At 43.1% G+C, this 16,804-nt stretch overlaps 2 protein-coding genes across 16 annotated transcripts in view; one reads left to right on the top strand and one right to left on the bottom strand.

The window, feature by feature from the left end:
* Positions 1-881, bottom strand: part of SLC37A1 (solute carrier family 37 member 1) — a 41,243-nt gene extending 40,362 nt beyond the window's left edge. For 6 of the 10 annotated variants that reach the window (XM_065861184.2, XM_065861219.2, XM_065861168.2 and 3 more), the window contains exon 1: positions 250-645. The gene's annotated coding sequence lies outside the window, so the exon portion shown is untranslated. Of the gene's footprint in view, positions 1-249; positions 661-733 lie in introns of those variants that run through there. The other 4 variants (XM_071811494.1, XM_071811486.1, XM_065861253.2 and 1 more) reach the window with 3 other exon arrangements.
* Positions 407-16,804, top strand: part of RSPH1 (radial spoke head component 1) — a 43,007-nt gene continuing 26,609 nt past the window's right edge. For 5 of the 6 annotated variants that reach the window (XM_071811534.1, XM_071811537.1, XM_071811536.1 and 2 more), the window contains exons 1-9: positions 407-494; positions 9,445-9,689; positions 10,537-10,650; positions 10,768-10,873; positions 12,023-12,113; positions 12,345-12,480; positions 12,787-12,858; positions 14,488-14,677; positions 15,123-15,266. In XM_071811534.1, the coding sequence (XP_071667635.1) occupies positions 9,507-9,689; positions 10,537-10,650; positions 10,768-10,873; positions 12,023-12,113; positions 12,345-12,480; positions 12,787-12,858; positions 14,488-14,677; positions 15,123-15,266 (1,036 nt within the window). In that variant the 5' untranslated portion in view covers positions 407-494; positions 9,445-9,506. Of the gene's footprint in view, positions 495-9,444; positions 9,690-9,849; positions 9,960-10,536; positions 10,651-10,767; positions 10,874-12,022; positions 12,114-12,344; positions 12,481-12,786; positions 12,859-14,487; positions 14,678-15,122; positions 15,267-16,804 lie in introns of those variants that run through there. The other variant, XM_071811538.1, reaches the window with a different exon arrangement.

Here is a 16,804-nt window from a genome sequence, read left to right as displayed (position 1 = left end):
CAAAAGAAAACGGAGAGCCGGGGCCGGTGAACGCCTGAGCGCCTGCAGCACTGCAGCCACCCTCCCAACGCCTCCAGCGGAGAAGAGCCGCCGCGCCAAGATACCCCCCGCCTGGCCGCGGCCGCCGCCCCCGAGCAGTCCCGCGGGGAGCGCGACCCCACACGCGGGAAGCGGCGGCGGCGACGCCCCTGCTCCGCCCCCGCCGCCGGCACGGCAGGTGCACGATTGTCCCCCGCCCGCCGAGCCTACCCACTGCCGCCGCTCTCGCCCTCCCGCCGCCGGTAGCTTCCTGCTTCCTGCCTGGCCTGCGCCGAGCCCGGCTGCGGATCGCTGCCCGGCCGCGGGAGCTGCGCGGCGGCACCGGCCTGCCCGGGCCCTTCCCCGCCGTATCGTGGCGTAGGAGGGCGCCCCGCGGTAGCAGGGCGGGCCGCGCCACGGCTAGGCTCGGCGAGCAGCGGGACACACCGCCGGGGCGGGACGGGCCGTGGCGGCCGGTAGGAGTCGCGCCGCGGGCCGGTCCGTGCGGGCAGCGCGTCCCTCAGAGGCTACGGGCCGCCTCTGTAACGGCGGGCGCAGCCTGCGGAGGGAACCGCGGCCCGGCCTCCCCCGCTCCCCAGGCCTTGCCGCCACGGGGCTGAGGCAGCGGCTCCTCGGGGGGAACCCATCTCCGTCCCGCCGGGGAGACAAAAGCCGCTCCTTGAGCTGGCGCTGCCCGCAGACCTCGCCGACCCACCTATCGCTCTAGCGGCCTCTCTCGCTCCCAGGCGTTCGAGAGCAGCGGCTCGGCGCCGTTGCCCGGCATCCCCAGGCCGGTCGCGGCCCCGGCAGGTGTGCACAGGTGCTGTACTGCAGTGCTCTCGGCTGCCCGCGTCAAATGCGTGAAAGATATTTCTGCTGCCAAACCGCAAATGTTAGGAAATCCTACACCGGGTCTTCCAAAAACTGACGGAAAAGATCAGTGGCACTCCTTAGAAAAAAGTATTTATTTATTTTATTTGCCTTCTGGTGTTCTCACACTGCAGTGCATTTTCAACAAACGTGTATGTTTCAAAGCTTAGTTATTTATATAAATGCATACTTGCAGCTGCAGGTGTATTCCTCTATCATGGCTATCTCACCAGTGCTAGTAATGCCATGCTTCTATTTCATCCAAAGCTGAATAGCTTCTAACAGTTACCTCATGCAGGTTTTAATTTATCTGTATAACTGTTTGTCCCTTGTAGAGTATCACCTGCCTGGCACAAGCCACCTACTTAAGGCACTCACTAAAATGGTTTGTTTTGTTTTGTCTCTTCCTTCTCTTCTTGCACTGCCTATGCTGGTAATTCCAATAAAAGATACTTTGATTCCTGGTATGAAATTACTTAGGCCCCACATTTCAAACACTTAGACACATGCTCAGCTTTGGTCCATGATCCCAGTGGCATTTTCCTTTGCTTTCTCCAGTCATTTGCGGAACCAGGATGGCAGTTTCACCAGGCCATTGCAATGCAGGTGGGTGTTAGAGCAGCTGTTGTTGATTCCTGCTCAGGCTCACATCCTTCTATCTGAGGTTTGTAAGTAGTGAATCAAAGCTTGGAAAAAAAAAGTCTTCACTTTGGCTTCCCAAATGCTACAAAGTTCCTACTTGAAAAGCTAATGCACTGCTCTTGATTATCAGCAATCTAAGGAGATTATTTTTGGTTCACAAATAAAAGCCAAAGCCACTACTCAGCATCAAAAGGTCTCACATTAGCACTGCTTTTACAGAACCATCATGCAGTGTAAGACAAACCACAATTTCACCCAGGGTTTGGGGAAAGGACAGTGCATAGCAGCTTTTGGACAGTACAGTCCTGTGTCCCTTGTGAATCCAAACGAAAAATCATCTACCCCAGAGCTCCATCAGCTCAGCTGAAATGGCTGATGCTCTGGACAGTAGGACTATGTTTAGCTGACTGTTAACACTTGGAGGTGGAGCACAGACAGGCATGTCTCAGAGCTTTTTAAGCTCTTCACGTTTGCTGTCCCACATGTGATGGTGCAAGAACCGAACAAGGAAATACTTCAAGCCTCTTTATTCTTCTAAGCAGGCTTATCGCAGAAATACCACTGTCTTATGGAGGGAGCATTTGTTCTCTAGGGTGGAAAAGCACACGTTAAGGTCAGATATAGATGAGGTAATTACAGACAGAGCAAAGCATCTATGCATATTGATGTTTGTCATTTCTTCTATATCAACGATTTAGCAAAGACAAAACTAGACAGGGAATGCTCCCCTAGGAAAAGGGATTTGTGTGAATCATGTGGCTGCACTTCTGCAGCAGCACAGGAAGGCACCCAGGCACCATCTATTCTGACTTGGCACAGGCACATGCGAAAATGAGGCTTTGTCTCTTTACAGCAGAAAAGGTCAGGCCCATGGCAGTGCATTTGTTTGTATACATGATTAGCCATCTCAAATAATCATGACAACTGTCCTCATCATGTAGGATCCTCTCTTTTTTTTTTTTTTTTTAATTTTATTTTGTCTTGGCTCTTTTAAGTTACTTAAATAATTTAACCTTGCTTGAGTATCTTTAAATTTTCAGTGACAGGCAACTTGCAAAAAGCATGAGCCAAACAGCCACAAACTCCCCTGATATTTTTCCTACTTAAAGTAGAAACTGCATCTCCCATTAAAATAAAGGTCTCTCCTAATCCATTCCTCTGACATCACTGGGACCTGCTGGCTGCCACACTTGGCACAGCTGCTCTCTCTACTGTGCCAGTGCTGGTCACCAGCAGCTCCAGCTGCCAGAAGCCGTCAAGTAAGTGAGAACACAGAAGGAGCAGCGTGAGCTCATGCCTCTGGTTGCACAACAGCCTCCTAGTGTACAGTTATCAAAGGAGGGCCAGATGTCTGCCAGAGATAAAAGGAAGTCCACAGCCAGGAGTAAACGGTTAAAAAACAGAACACAAATTTTTTTTTTTTAAATAACATGTAATCTAGAGCCTCAGAGAGAAGAACAGGAAGGACATGTTGCCAGTTCCTTTCTAGAATGAAATACAAATAAAGGATATGGTCCTGTAAATGGTTGTATTAGGTAGGAAACGTGGCAGCAGCTCGGTTTTCTAAGCCTCTGGCAATGTTCATACTAGAGGAAATAGAAAAGGGTGTGTTCTTGTCTGCAAAACCAAACAGAAGTAAAGACTTATGAGTTGACAGATGCTTATGTATGCTTCTGCTGGTGTTCCTCTCAAAAAGATAATCTGATTTCCTGGTTGACAATTAAATTTTACTTCCAGTGAAGACGAGTGGTGCTCTTAACTCCTCAAGTCCTGACGTTGCAAACCGCTTTGAAGTCAGTGGATGTCAGCATAGTTTTTCCTTTGCTGAATAGGTGATGCTGGCTGACCAGAGGTCTGAATGCAGACTGTTGCATCCTTTAGCTGATTAATCTATTTATTTTCTTTCCAGTAAGTTGCACAAGTATATTTTATGATTCATAATTGCACAGATGGAAAAGGCTAATCTGTTTAGCCACTGAGTGATCTCTTTGTATTAGGGGATCAGAAAAGTTCATAACCTCTTTACATAAGAATGGATTGTTAAATAGTATTTTGCTATATAAAAACAAATATTTATTTAGACTTTATTCCACACGAGTAGCAGGATTCTCAGGACTGATATAATCACAGCTTTTATTCTCCTTCATTAGTTTTACATGCTTTGTTTTCCCAACAGAGCAGCTGGGATATTGTATAAGCAATTCACATCAACACTGGGTGCAATCCAAATATAACCTGCCACTGAGCTACGGCAGACAAAAGAAAAATTATTATCCAGAAGAGCCATAAAAGAAGGAGACTGTGAAGGTTATTCCTATATGGCTGGGAGTAGACAGGTGTAGCCCTGCTGTAGCCACACTCAGAAAGGGCTGGAGGTGAGCCAGCTGTGCTCTAGAAGCTACAGAGCTGAGTTAGCACAGGATGTCCTGCTGGTTGATGAGAAACTTTAGTGCCAGCACAGTGCCATGCTAATATGACTACATATTTTCCCAACTAGTACTTTTATCACATCTAGCTTGCCAGAAAGCTAGTGAGAGTTGGTAGCTTTAGGAAAACAGGCCAGTAGATGAGACCACTTTTCCAGCACGACTTTTTCCCCAGCCAGAGCAGGATGGTACTTGACCACTACAGGCTACCTATAAATTAAAAAACTTGTACCATGTGGAACATGGAAGGGGAGGGACAGTAGAACAGCCTCCAGACCTCCTAAATAAAGGCAGATATTGCTATGACTGCAGGAGACGTGTAGGAATAATGGCAATTATTTGAACCCCCTTGGAGCTGCCTATCAGCTGGTGGTTCCAATTGGAAAAAGGAGATCAGGATGTTGACAGTGTGCTACTCCAGCTCTCCCCAAGGCTTTCCAGAGGGGTGGAGAGTGGAACTGCCAAAACACCCTGTGCTGTCTAAGGAAAGACCTGTAAAAATGCAGTTATAGCAACAGTGGTGTCTATGGGGTAGGATCTACTGGAGGGAGTCCTGGCTGGAGCTGTGGCAGGTGACCTGTTGGTACAGGGATCAGTGGCCCTGTGGCAAGGTTGGAAGTTCCCTGGTTAGAGACCAAGATCAACTCTCATCTCTTCAGCCACCTGCTCGCAGAAAAATAAACAAGAATGTACTGAGAATACAGAATTTAAGAAAAACGAACAAACAAAACCACAACCAAACTGTATTGTTATAAATGGAACCTGTAAAACAATATATAGACCATCTTTCATTGCAAGAGAAGAACATCTATTTTGAGGAACATATCTTGAAGAATTTATTTCTGCTTCCAGCAGGAAACAGGAGTTTCTCTTGGCTTTATTTCTGCTCTTCTTAAATTGCCCAGAGAGCTGAGTGGAAGAGCAAGAAATGGCTACAGAAACAATTGCTAAGGAGTAAACAGAATGAAATGGGCAGGAAGACTACTGACAGACTTCATTTCTCCTTGCTTGCAGACTTGATCACTGGAAAGTAGTTATATGAGAAGGGAGGACTGAGGCATATTTTAGTAGAAACCAAATACCAGAACAGTCACAAATCCTATGATAAACCAGAAAGCAGACCATAACAGAGAGCTGACACTAAAGCAATTGCCTTGCAAGTCATGTACAAGAAGATGAAGTACAAAGGTATTTGAGCTGACAGGAATAAGGAGGCAGCAGATTAGTTCCAGCTACTCCAATGGTTTCATTCTTCTCAGCTGAATTAATTTTGAGTTACCAGGTTAGGACTTGGGATGGTATGGACAAAAGGATTGGACTGATTTAGCTTTACAACATTACAAACTATGCTTAAATAAAGAAGCTCAGGTTTGGGGTTTTGTTTATTTAATGAAACAAAACCCACTTCTGAGGTAAAGCAGAGAAAAATGTAATGTTAACACTGCTTTATTCTTATACTGACCATACGATATCCTTTCATTCCAGGAATGCAAACTGCTTTCTTGGCAGCAGTAGTAACGCTGTCATAAAAGTATAGAGAAAAGACATTAGCAACAATTTCCAAAATGGAATAGAAGTGACCTATATCTGTTCCTATTTCACTTTAGTAGAAAGGGAGACTCCATATATAAAAGAAAAACTTGAAAATTTTCCCATATGTCTGAAGAATGGAATGTGCTCTGTACTTCAAAATGAGCAGTAAGGTCAGAGAAATGGGCGGGAGGGTATAAACACAGCAGAATGCTTTCACTTGGATAATCTGCAGGAGGGAACTGAAAGGTTGTGTTTAACCATGATGCAAAAAAAAATATTACTGGTATTTCAAGAATGGCTTTCACGCAAACTTTTCTTTCCTAATCATCTCGCTTTCAGGATATTCCAACATTAATGGTACTTGGAGAAGGCAGTTGTAAACTGAGTGGCTAGAAAGGTCATTTACTTGTTCTTCTGGCTTGGTTTTGTGCACGAATAGAGGCTATTTTTACTTGGTTTACAAACATACTAAGCAGCTTTCATTTTGCCTTAAAAAGAACTGTGCAGAGAAAAGTTCCCATTTTACAATGGATTTTGATGTTTCAGAATCTGGCGTCATTCTGAATTGGGGGTGTGGAGAACACTGCCAAAAGTCTTCCCCCTCATAGCACAGGGTGAAGTCCAAGGAGAGCTGGGAGTGTAGTGGGCCTCGAAAGTGCCTTTTGACCATTCCTCCCTACAGATGCTCTCTGCCGAAATTAAAAGTGAGGACCTGCAAAGCAGGATAAAAGGACAACCAGGGCTGTCCTCTCCCACAGGAGGCACCTTACAGTGTCCTGTGCCTCACCGCTTTTTGCTTTTCTATGTCGCTGTCTTTCCCTCTTTGTAAGAACCTCCGGCAGCAAGAGCTTTGGGTTTCTCTGCAGCTGCATCTCCGTATGGGGTTTCTGCTCAAACTGCAAACCAGGAGCTTCCCCAGGGCAGCCCACAGCTGTGGCAGCTTCTGCCCTCTCCTGCCAGGGTGACTGGCAACCGGTGCCAACAGCTGCCAGCTGAGCCAGCAGTGAGAGCTGAGCACATCCTCAGCACAGCCACGGACATTCTCAGGCCTTTTGGCAAATGAAATTTACATATAAGATCAGCCAAGACCTTAAGGATATTTATGGTATTCTGTCAGTCCTTCAACAGAGAAGGAAAAAGAACAAGAAAATAAGGATGATGTCTGCCCTTCTTTCAATAGTATAGCTTGACTTTAATCTGGCATTGAAACACACCCAAATGCATATGGAAGACCAGAAACTACAAAATACATCCTCCTTGTTGTTAATTATATGCATCCATATAGTCTGTAGTTGTCCTCATAAAACAAGTTTCTAGGTATAGAAAGCTTTAAATGATGCCTCCCTCATTTAGGTCAAACTATGGGATCCTGACACACAGACATTTGTGCAATCTGCCACTTCTAAGTTCAGAGCAGTTTAAATTTTATAAAGCAATAGTTCCTGGCTGTTTCCCAGGAGAAGTGAACTGTTCCTCCTTCAGGACTGAACACTTAGTGATCATTAATGGGAGAGTATTTGATGGCTTGTCATTGTGTCCTGTTTGCATCACAGCTGTCCCCTGGGCTACGTGAACTTTGAACTCAAAAGCCAGATCTGGTTATTTTTGTCGTTAACAGGGAGCACCTCCATATGCATCCCAAACATTTTCCCTTACAACTCTGAGCCACAGTGTCTGCTTAGAATTAATATGCCACTCACAGCCCAAGTAACCGGTTTTATAATTAGAGACATTATCTTATAATAGATAAAATAATTTAGCCATCCTTAGGTGAAAGAAGGAATTGAGGCATAATCAAGAGTGAGAAAGGAGGAAATGAGCAGACTGTATATCAGATAATACGCACTCATATCCAGTTCTGCAGGAGGTAAGCAATCAGAGCAGTGTGTTGCATACTCTGCAGTTACTTATTATCAGTACAGCCATTATGCAAATTAAGCTTCTGTAGTCAAATGCTGGAGATGTACAGGAAAGAAAAATAGCCATCCAATTTTGAGTTAATAAATGTATAGCTTCTTAGAGCTCTGGCAGCTAAGAAAATTTAATTTCTGTGTTCTTGTTTCAGACATAAAGTACTCTCAAATTAGTAACTGGGTGTTAACTCAAAAGGCCAAACACTTCCTATGAGCTAAGAACACAATGGTATTTAGCAATAGTTCTCTTTTTGTTTTCATCTTTGCCCAACTGTAAGCAAAAAGATACATATTCCAAATAAGTGACACATCTTAATAAATAAATAAATCATTTATTTATTATTTAAATAGTGGCTATTTAGATTCCTGCCTATGAAAACTAAGATGTATCTTTGTATAAAGACAACCCTGTTTTTCTTCTGGTTCGGGTGCTAAAACTTTGACCTATGGTATAAGGTGACCCCTCCCATGTTTTCTAACCACTTGCCACTCCTTGTGCTACCTCAGAAGCATCACCTCCTCTGCCCAGTGCTAGTTAGCTAACAGCTTTTTACCACATGTATCCTCACAGGGCTCCTCTTGTGAAACCTTGGCTATTAAACTACTGTGCAAAATGATAGTGAGGGGATCTGCCTGAGTCCTGTACCACTGGCAAGCCCTGAGTCCCCACAGGTTCCTGCATGCACCGTGAAGCTGCTGCTTTGCAGAGAAGTGAAGTACCACTTGCCTTCACCAAACCAACTCGTCCTCCAGATCTACAGGAGGTGGGCATGAGCTGTGATGCAGTCACCAACAGCTCCCTTAGCCAAAGCAGATTTTTAGGGCATTTTCCTCTGCAAAGGATAACAAAGCACTATGTTGCAGAGAGGCAAATAAGATAATTTTGAAGAGTGATTGGCTTTGAATACAGCAGCTAACATATGAAACATAAAAAAAAAAAAAAAAGTGACATGAAATGCAAAACAGGTCTTTTCCATATGGGGTGTTATTGATCCTCTCTCCTGTTCCTTGTGAGCTACTCCCTTCCACTCTTCTTGGCCTTTTGAGGAAGGAGAGCCCTCTTCTTGCCTCCCAGCATTGATTTAGCTGCAGTCATGCTAGTATGGGAGGCTCTTGACCGGCTGAGATGAGTGAACTTGTCATCAGAGATCACTGCTGAGGCTGACTGAGTAAAGGGGTTTGGAGAAAAATCAGAATACAGATGATTTCCTACATATTAAGATAATTGAGAATTATAGTTAGTAAAAGGAGTAGAAAAAAAAATAGTAGAAGTAAAAGTAATTGTATGTGTGAAAGCAGAAGACATTTAAGTAATGTAAAAACCTGACTGACTCGTCATTATGCTATTTCACCAGTAACTCTCGTAGAACTGCACAGGGCCCCTGTCACCACAGCAGTTCAGTGCAACTTAGCAAAATCACGGGAGAGGTAACTCGCACTCCATTCGTTTATGCAGAAACACAGGATTTTCCAGCCAAGACAACCCAGTGGTTTGATGACTTCCAGTGCCTAAGTTCCAGAAGCGACGTGTGGTAGAGCATTTCCCGCCTCTGTCCTGACCCCCAGTTCATCCATATGGACCCTTCTGCTGCTCTTTTCATAGCAAACAAGGGAATCTCTTCAAAGCGTCCCAGAATGCAGAACCTGACCACTAACAATACTACAGTGCCCCAGGTGTGCTGGTGACAGCCAAAGCAGGTTTCAGTGACACCTCTTGATGAGTACATGTGGGTCCTCTGCCTCTAACCATGCCACGGGATGTGCACCGTCAAGTTAGCTGTGGGATGCCTGTGGGATTTCAGACTGGAGCTCAATGCCGCTGGCCTCCTGGCTCCCATTGAAGGAGCGTGCTGAACTTCCAGTAGGATTCACCAGGGGGAAACGTCTGGTCTGTGGAGCACGTCAATGAGGCTCATCAGCCTGAAACTCATAACATAGAAAAAGATCCATGGACTGCAATTTATGAACATCATTAAACGTGACAAAAAAAAAAAAAAATCTAAATGCAGGAATGCTTTTAAAATCTAAAATTTTGTTTACAGGCCAAACCAGCCAAACTTCTGGGAGCTCTTGGAAGACCTAGGAGTCCCAGGTCTCATCTCTGATGTCAGCAGCCTGTCTCACGACCACCAAGGCACAGGTCGGGCAAAGCTCAGCGCCAAGAAGCCAAGAAGGGACATCAGCGCCGAGGGAAGGGCGGGTTGCTGCAGCCCTCTCCGGAGTTCCGAGCCCAAAGCCACCAGGCAGCCCGGGAGGCCGCTTGGGGAGGCGACACTCTCCAGTTTCGGTAACACCGCCGGCCGCCGCCGCTTCTCCACAGCGGTGAGAGTGCGGGGCAGACCCACTCCCCGCCCCCGCCCCGCCCTCTTCCCCGTCCCTTGCCCCGCCCCGCCGTGAGGGGCGGGGCCGGCCGTTGCTCTCAGCACCCGGGACAGCAGCGCGAGCCCCGCCCGCCCTGCCCTTCCCCACGCGCCGTGGTTGCCACGGTGACGGTGACGCCGCGGCCATGTCGGACCTGAGCTCTGAGGAGGCTGAGGAGGCCGAGGCCGATTTGGGGGTCCGGTGGGCCGGTCGGGCTGCCGCTGGCGGCTCAGCAGCGCGGGGTAGAGGCGGCCCTGCCCCATCTCCCGGCCGCCGCCGCGGGCACTGGGGCAGAGCGGGGCGGGAAGAGGCCCACGGCTACGGGCGCCCCGGGCAGGGGGTGGGGGAGCGTCAGCGAGGAAGGGAAGAGTGAACGTTATCGGTCACGGCGTCTGAAATACCGTATACCGGCCGTGCCGAGCCTGGGATAGCTGTCGAGGCGCTGCCGAGCCGCTTCTTTCCTGGGCGCAGGGGTTTCGGACGTGGGACTGTACCATTTTTGGCTGGGACCCGCCTGACTTTCTCCACTGGACGAAAACAAGTCAGCCATATTTTCCAGTAGCGTGTCAGAAGGGGAAGGAAAACCTCTGAGTGCCAGGGTCTGAGGAGAGTGTTTGCATAAGCAGTGCATCTGTTGGCCAGCTGCTCCAGCAGTCTCAGATTCAAGCTGAGCTGGAGGAGCTTTGAGCAAAAGACCTGTTTTCCTCTGTCTAGTTAGCTTAAATTCAGTCAGGTCTAGCCATCTTATTTAATTTTTTGTCACATTTCATCAGGAATATGATGGTGAACGCAATGCAGAAGGTGAGCGACATGGCCATGGGAAAGCTCGTCTACCCAATGGTGATACGTACAATGGAGAATATGAACATGGTTTCAGAAATGGACAGGTAAGACAGTGACAGGAGACAGTGGTTGTGTGTATGTCTCAATAGTTCTGTTTGGGCACTATACTGACACAAGCGTGAGAACTGACAAGTATTTTGTCTATACCAAATATCTTTCAGGGGACCTACAGATTTAAAAATGGTGCTCGATACATTGGACAGTATCTTCAAAACAAAAAGCATGGCCAGGGTATCTTTTTTTATCCAGATGGATCAAAATATGAAGGTAAAATACTGAATACAGTTGCAAGGATTTCTGTAATTGACAGGAGACCTTCCTCTCCCCTCCCCTGAAATGCAAGGAGTTAGGTGAATTGGAGAAAGTATTATTTTAGGAAGATAAATTTGCTACAAAATGTTTTCCTTTAATTCCTTTTTTCTTTTTTTTTTTCTTTTTTTAACTACTATAAGCACTGAGGAGTGTGTTTTATTTTATTTATGGGGATTTATTGATTTTTCTGAGAAGTGTGGTATTTAGTAGTGGTTTATTCTTGCCATCTTGGTAGAAGAGGGTATAATTACTTATTTCTGAGTGATGATTAGAACCACAGACTGTGTTCAGTACAAAGTGTTTTAGAACTTTATTAGGTCCATCCTGAAAAAACAATCAACTGATTAGAACACTTAGGGATTGGGATACCTCTGAAGTTTGAAGAAGCTGAAACTTGCATTGTTTCCCTTGTCCTAGGGAGTATTACCCAAAACCTTCTGAATATCAGTTAAGCTTCAAGGGACAATATTTTCCTCCTCCTTTCCAAGCTGGGCAAGAAAGAACATTAACACTGTGAGAGCTAGAAGCAAAGGGCAAAAAGAGCAACTCAGTTCTTGCCTTACAGGACTGTATCCACCTGTGGTTGCTTTTTTTTTGTTTGGTTTTGTTTGGTTTTGTTTGTTTAAGTTTGAACAGAAGATTAATTAAGACACACAATCTAGCATCCTTTTGAGTACATATGTCCCCTGACTGTCAGGACAATTTGAGCAAATGAGTCAAATTGTAGTAGTCCCCCTTTTCATTTGAGTGGAGGTGTCACATTATCTAATGAAACTGTAATACTTATTACCAAATTTAAAGATAGGAGCAGGATGTTACAGGGCTCCTTCTGTTCATCATAAGATAATGGAGTAGACTGTGATGGACAAAATGTGTTTGGAGTGAAAGGAAGATCAGGCAGCTGCCAAAATATTTGCAGAGTGGGACAGAGAGAAGAAAAAAGATCAAGAGCTTAGTTTAATGAATGGTAAGGAATCATAATGATGTCATAGCTTTCTTTTCCTTCTCCAATAATTTGCGTATGATAAATTCACAAACTGACCACCGTATCACACTATGAAATATACTGCATCTCACTCTGGTTTTGTTGTGTTCTTGTTAAAGGAGACTGGGTAAATGACCAGAGACATGGCTATGGACAGTACACATATCCAAATGGAGACACCTATACTGGAGAATGGCGTGACCACAATAGGTTTGTTTCATTCTCACAATGATGTTTCGAGTCACCCAATGGCATTAAAATGTAAAGGTTATTTTCAAAGTGTGGCTGGTTGCAGCCAATCAAGTGCTACTGGATGACTTTGGCATTTTTGTCCAACTTGAGTCATTTAATCTACTTGAATAATACAGTTTAAATACCTTAACAACATCCTAAATTCTTAATATTCAGTAATATAAAGCAAAATTATTATTTTCTTCTTAGGCATGGGCAAGGTACATATGTCTATAAAGACACAGGATCTAAGTATGTTGGTGGTTGGGTAAATGGAAACCAGGAAGGAGCGGCTGAACTTATCCACCTAAACCATAGATTTAAGGGCAGGTATTTGAATGGAAATGTAAGTGTTCTGCAAAACTCTCTATTAATCTGAACAGCTAGCATAGAATTGCCTTTATATGATCTTTTTCCACTTAAAATAAGAAGCTAGGCTCCTCATCTTTTCTAGTATTTCTTGTACCATAAGTGTAACATATGACACTGAATTAATCTGTAGGACAGAATGCCAAGTTTCTCTGTAACTTTGCTTTTCAACTATATTGTTGTTAACTATTTTATGTATTTTGTAGAAAAGCATATTTTACACTTACATGCTTAGAATGTACTAACTTTATAGTTCTGCTGAATTTTATGTATCTTTGTGCAGCCTGTAGGTCGTGGCAAATATGTCTTCGATATTGGATGTGAACAGCATGGTGAATACATACTAACAGAGCAGGTAAATGAAATAATGCAGATTATACTTAATATTAGGGAACTCAGTAAATCAAATCTATTGTTCAGTAATCTATAAAATGTCTTACAGATACTGATGTTAAAGTCAATCTAATGAGTCAAAAACCAGTTGTTTAGAAGAATCAGGACCTTCCACAACATTTGAAGTTTCAAACCACAAAAGAATGTAGATGTATTTGTCTGTACACCTAGCCTGTATTTCACTTTGTTCTGAACACCAGAAAACAATTCAAAATATTTATTCTTATATTTTGAATTGCTTGATGCTATGGATACAAATGGTAACTTTCAGCAGATTCATGTTTTGGAAATATGTCACATTGTTTTCCTGGTCCTCATAGGAGCTTATTATCCACAGCTCCTAATAACTGTAGGGAACAGCTGGGACTAGGGCCTATATTTCCTTCTCTTCATGCAGGAATGTTTTGAAATATTTCTGATTAATATGATGCAAAATATAACTTAACATTACTGATTTGATTTCAAGAAAATATGCCACATTTTATGGTAGAGCTTGCTACCTCTGTTGATAGACAGATTAGTTCCCATTACACACTCTTTGAAAATTCACCAGTGCAGCAATTGTTTCTTAAGACAAAGACAAAAGAGTAATAATAATAAAACCTATCATTAGTGACAGAGATTTGCAAAACATGGAGACTGTTTTACTTTTTTGGCTTAACACAAGAGATCCTCAAATTAAGTATTAGATTCATATGAGTATACAAAGTAATGTGTATCTAGTATCCTCGGTTCATTTGGGAATTGTTGGAAGTGCTGATTTTGGAATATTAGGCCATTGATGTGGAAGTTTAAACATGAATTTAAGAACCCAAGGTTAAGCGCTTAGCTTCTGAAAATCATTACTCTCAGGAACAAGAATTTATTTTCATGTGAATGCTGTAATGACTGTGTCAATCAAGGGGCAGTGCTGTCACTAAAGTAAGATTATATTTTGCCTCATTTCTTTAACTGAAGTAATTGCAGAACAAGGCCCATTTAAAGAAAATTCAAATATATCGGTTTGCAGTGGAGGTAATGATTCCATTACAAAGACTCCTTCATATTTGGGTAAAATAAAGCATATTTTTTTTACATAAAATGTTTTCTTCAAATTTCGAAAACATAAGGTTTGTGCAGTACCTCACTGTCTCCTAGATCCATTCCGTGATCTTCCCTAAGCAAAAATTGAGGCAGAAAGAGCTGTTTGACCACTCTGTTCCTGTGTCAGATAGACAGTGTAGCATCTACTCAAGAGAGTCAGCTCTTATTTGCTGCTGTTACACTGTAGGCAGGCATAGAAGAGGAGACATAGTTGATAGGCCCCTTAAAGCCATTCTTTTTAAGGGGGAGACAAAATTTTACCTTAAAGAAAGCAAACTGGCAAGCACTGATCATTGGTAATAGCCATCTGACATAATCAAGGTTCAAACTGTAGTTCTCTTCCAAGATTTTGCAGCTGCTCAAGTTCCTTCACCTCTAAAACTTTAAAAGGCCACATGATTGCTGTTTTGAGCCCAGATAAAGTGGTTTCAGTGCACAGAACCATCATCTTAGTTATTCCCTTAATACCTGTAAGATGAGATGCTGGATTTCATGACTTATCTTCTAGGATAAAGGAGAGGATGAGGAAGAAATAGAACCCTCATTACTTGCTGCACCAAAATGGAAAGCATCGGAAATTGCCAAATTAACGCTCTGGACTCCACATGGGGAAAACCCACCTTCTCCCAGAGAAGTCTCCCTAGTGACAGCAGCAGAAGCAGTAACTGAAGAGGAGAAAATAATACCAACAATTTCAGGTTTGTTCTGCTGGACAGCTGGAAACTCCGTGCTTTGACCATCCCCTCAAACAGTATTTTTCAGGTTTAATATCAAGTGGTGTGAGCGGTTTTTTTGTTTTGTTTTTTTTTTTTTGGTTTCTTTTCCCTCTATAATTTTTACCACATATTGAATGTTAGGAACCTCCAAGCCTGTTCATAATCTGTACAAAAAATATATATGTCTGTTTTATCTTACATAGCGTAGTTAGGTACAACTGTCTTAGGAAGCCTGTGAATCATTTTAGTTTCTATAATGGCCTGTCATACAAACTTGATTTTAAATAGTTACAGAAGATTTTGTGGTATTTTTCACATGAATAGAGATTGCAGGCTTCATTAAGAGTTGTTAGCTACTGCATTAAAACAATGGCTGAGTGCAAATTTGTAAAAATTACTTTGGTATTTCTAATTTCTCATATTTCAGTCGCTGATGAGGCTGCTGAGGGTAGGGATGATGAGCTTTCTCTTCCTGAAGCATCCAGTGAAGTTTTCAGCCCAGCAGGGGATGCAGAAGAGGAAAATGAGGGAAACAGAGAGGAAGAAGAAAACAAAGATCAGGAGGATCAAGGTGAGGAATGGGGAATGCATGCTCATTCTCTCATTCTTCAATTAGCAGTCAGGGTCTGAAATTATGTATGTCAATAGCTGAAGTCATGCTGCTGCTGAGAGGTCCATTATCAAGCCAAAGAGAACATGGGAATCTCTACCTTTTATAAGGGGGGCAGTCCTCTGTAGATGTAAACTGGTTTTGAGTAGTCGAGTTCATATATTGTAGCAGTACAAATCAGAAGTGACACCTCTGTGCAGCATTATCTATGCATGTTCGGTTGACAGCAACTGTAGGGCTGAATTTCTAAGTGATTGCATTCAAACACTTTTTTCTGTACAAAAATGAGAGAGAAAATTTCAGACCCTGGGAAATGCAAGGGGTTTTGAGCACTGCACTGTTCTCTCATGACTGGAACTGTGTATTCTTATTTTTTCAACTGAAGTTAAAAAGCAGGCAAAACAAATCTGAAGAAACAAATTTTAGGTATTGTTATCTGTTATGTTTTGAACAGTCCCTGGTTGATTTATTTCTCTTACAAAACAAAGAAACCTGGAGTTCAGATGCTCAGGTTTTCTTCCTGGCAGTTCAGAAGCCTCTTTTGAATACAGAATTACTAAGCAGCAACAAAAGGATGCGTCTATGTTTACTCATATTTAGCCTATGGATCTCCACCAAATTGTGGTGTTTGTGTTTATTGTGTTAACATTTACAAGATTACATATCTGGTGGATGAAAATATGAAATAAATTTATCCATTCATAATCAATCCATTTTACAATAAATCAAAACAAAGCACTATCCATAGGGATCAGAAAGACTCTTCAATGCTGTGAGAATGTCTGGAGGGATACACTAAACATTTAGGCGAGCTCTTGGCATTTTCATAGTTAATTTGCTCTCATTTTTTACTCATTACCTCTGAAGGTGCAGTCCTGCTTCAGGGCAGACTAGCCAGCTAGCTGGTGTGTGGAACTGGCATCTCACAGGATCCCTGGGATTGGATCAGATCCAGCAGAAATCCAAGCAGGTTTCCTGCATGGCTCTGCTGTGGATTTGGCAAAATTTCATCAAACTTGGTTTGCCTCAAAGTCTCTTGGACTCAAATAACTATTTATAACTGAACTTTGTTCTAACAAATTTTTGGCCTGCCACAATGAAGCGGTCCTGGTATTCCTTTTAAAAATTATTATTGTTATTATTATTTTAAGGAAAAATAAAAGAGCAAGTGGACCCAAGTACCTGTCAGAGAAAGCATATATTCCAATGCATGAAAACGTAGGAATGTGATAGATCTTCTCACAGTTCCTTCCAGCTCTTTATTTCTAGTATAAAAGAGTTGGATTTCATACATTTTTCAGCATCCATATTTAATTTGGCAACATGTTGTTCCTCTTGTCTTTATGTTTAACAAGATTAAGTTATAGTAAGACAAAATGAAGAAAATACACATAATGTGAAAAGCAGATGTAACAAAATTTTGCTTCTTTCAGCCTTGTATTCTGTCACATTACCATCATTTTTTCTAGACAGGAATACCATCCTTTTTGCTCCATGTT

Source organism: Patagioenas fasciata, chromosome 1, assembly GCF_037038585.1.
Source record: "Patagioenas fasciata isolate bPatFas1 chromosome 1, bPatFas1.hap1, whole genome shotgun sequence".
NCBI lineage: Eukaryota > Metazoa > Chordata > Aves > Columbiformes > Columbidae > Patagioenas > Patagioenas fasciata.
Note: the sequence above shows the minus strand (reverse complement) of the source record. Positions and strands in the feature narration are given on the sequence as shown.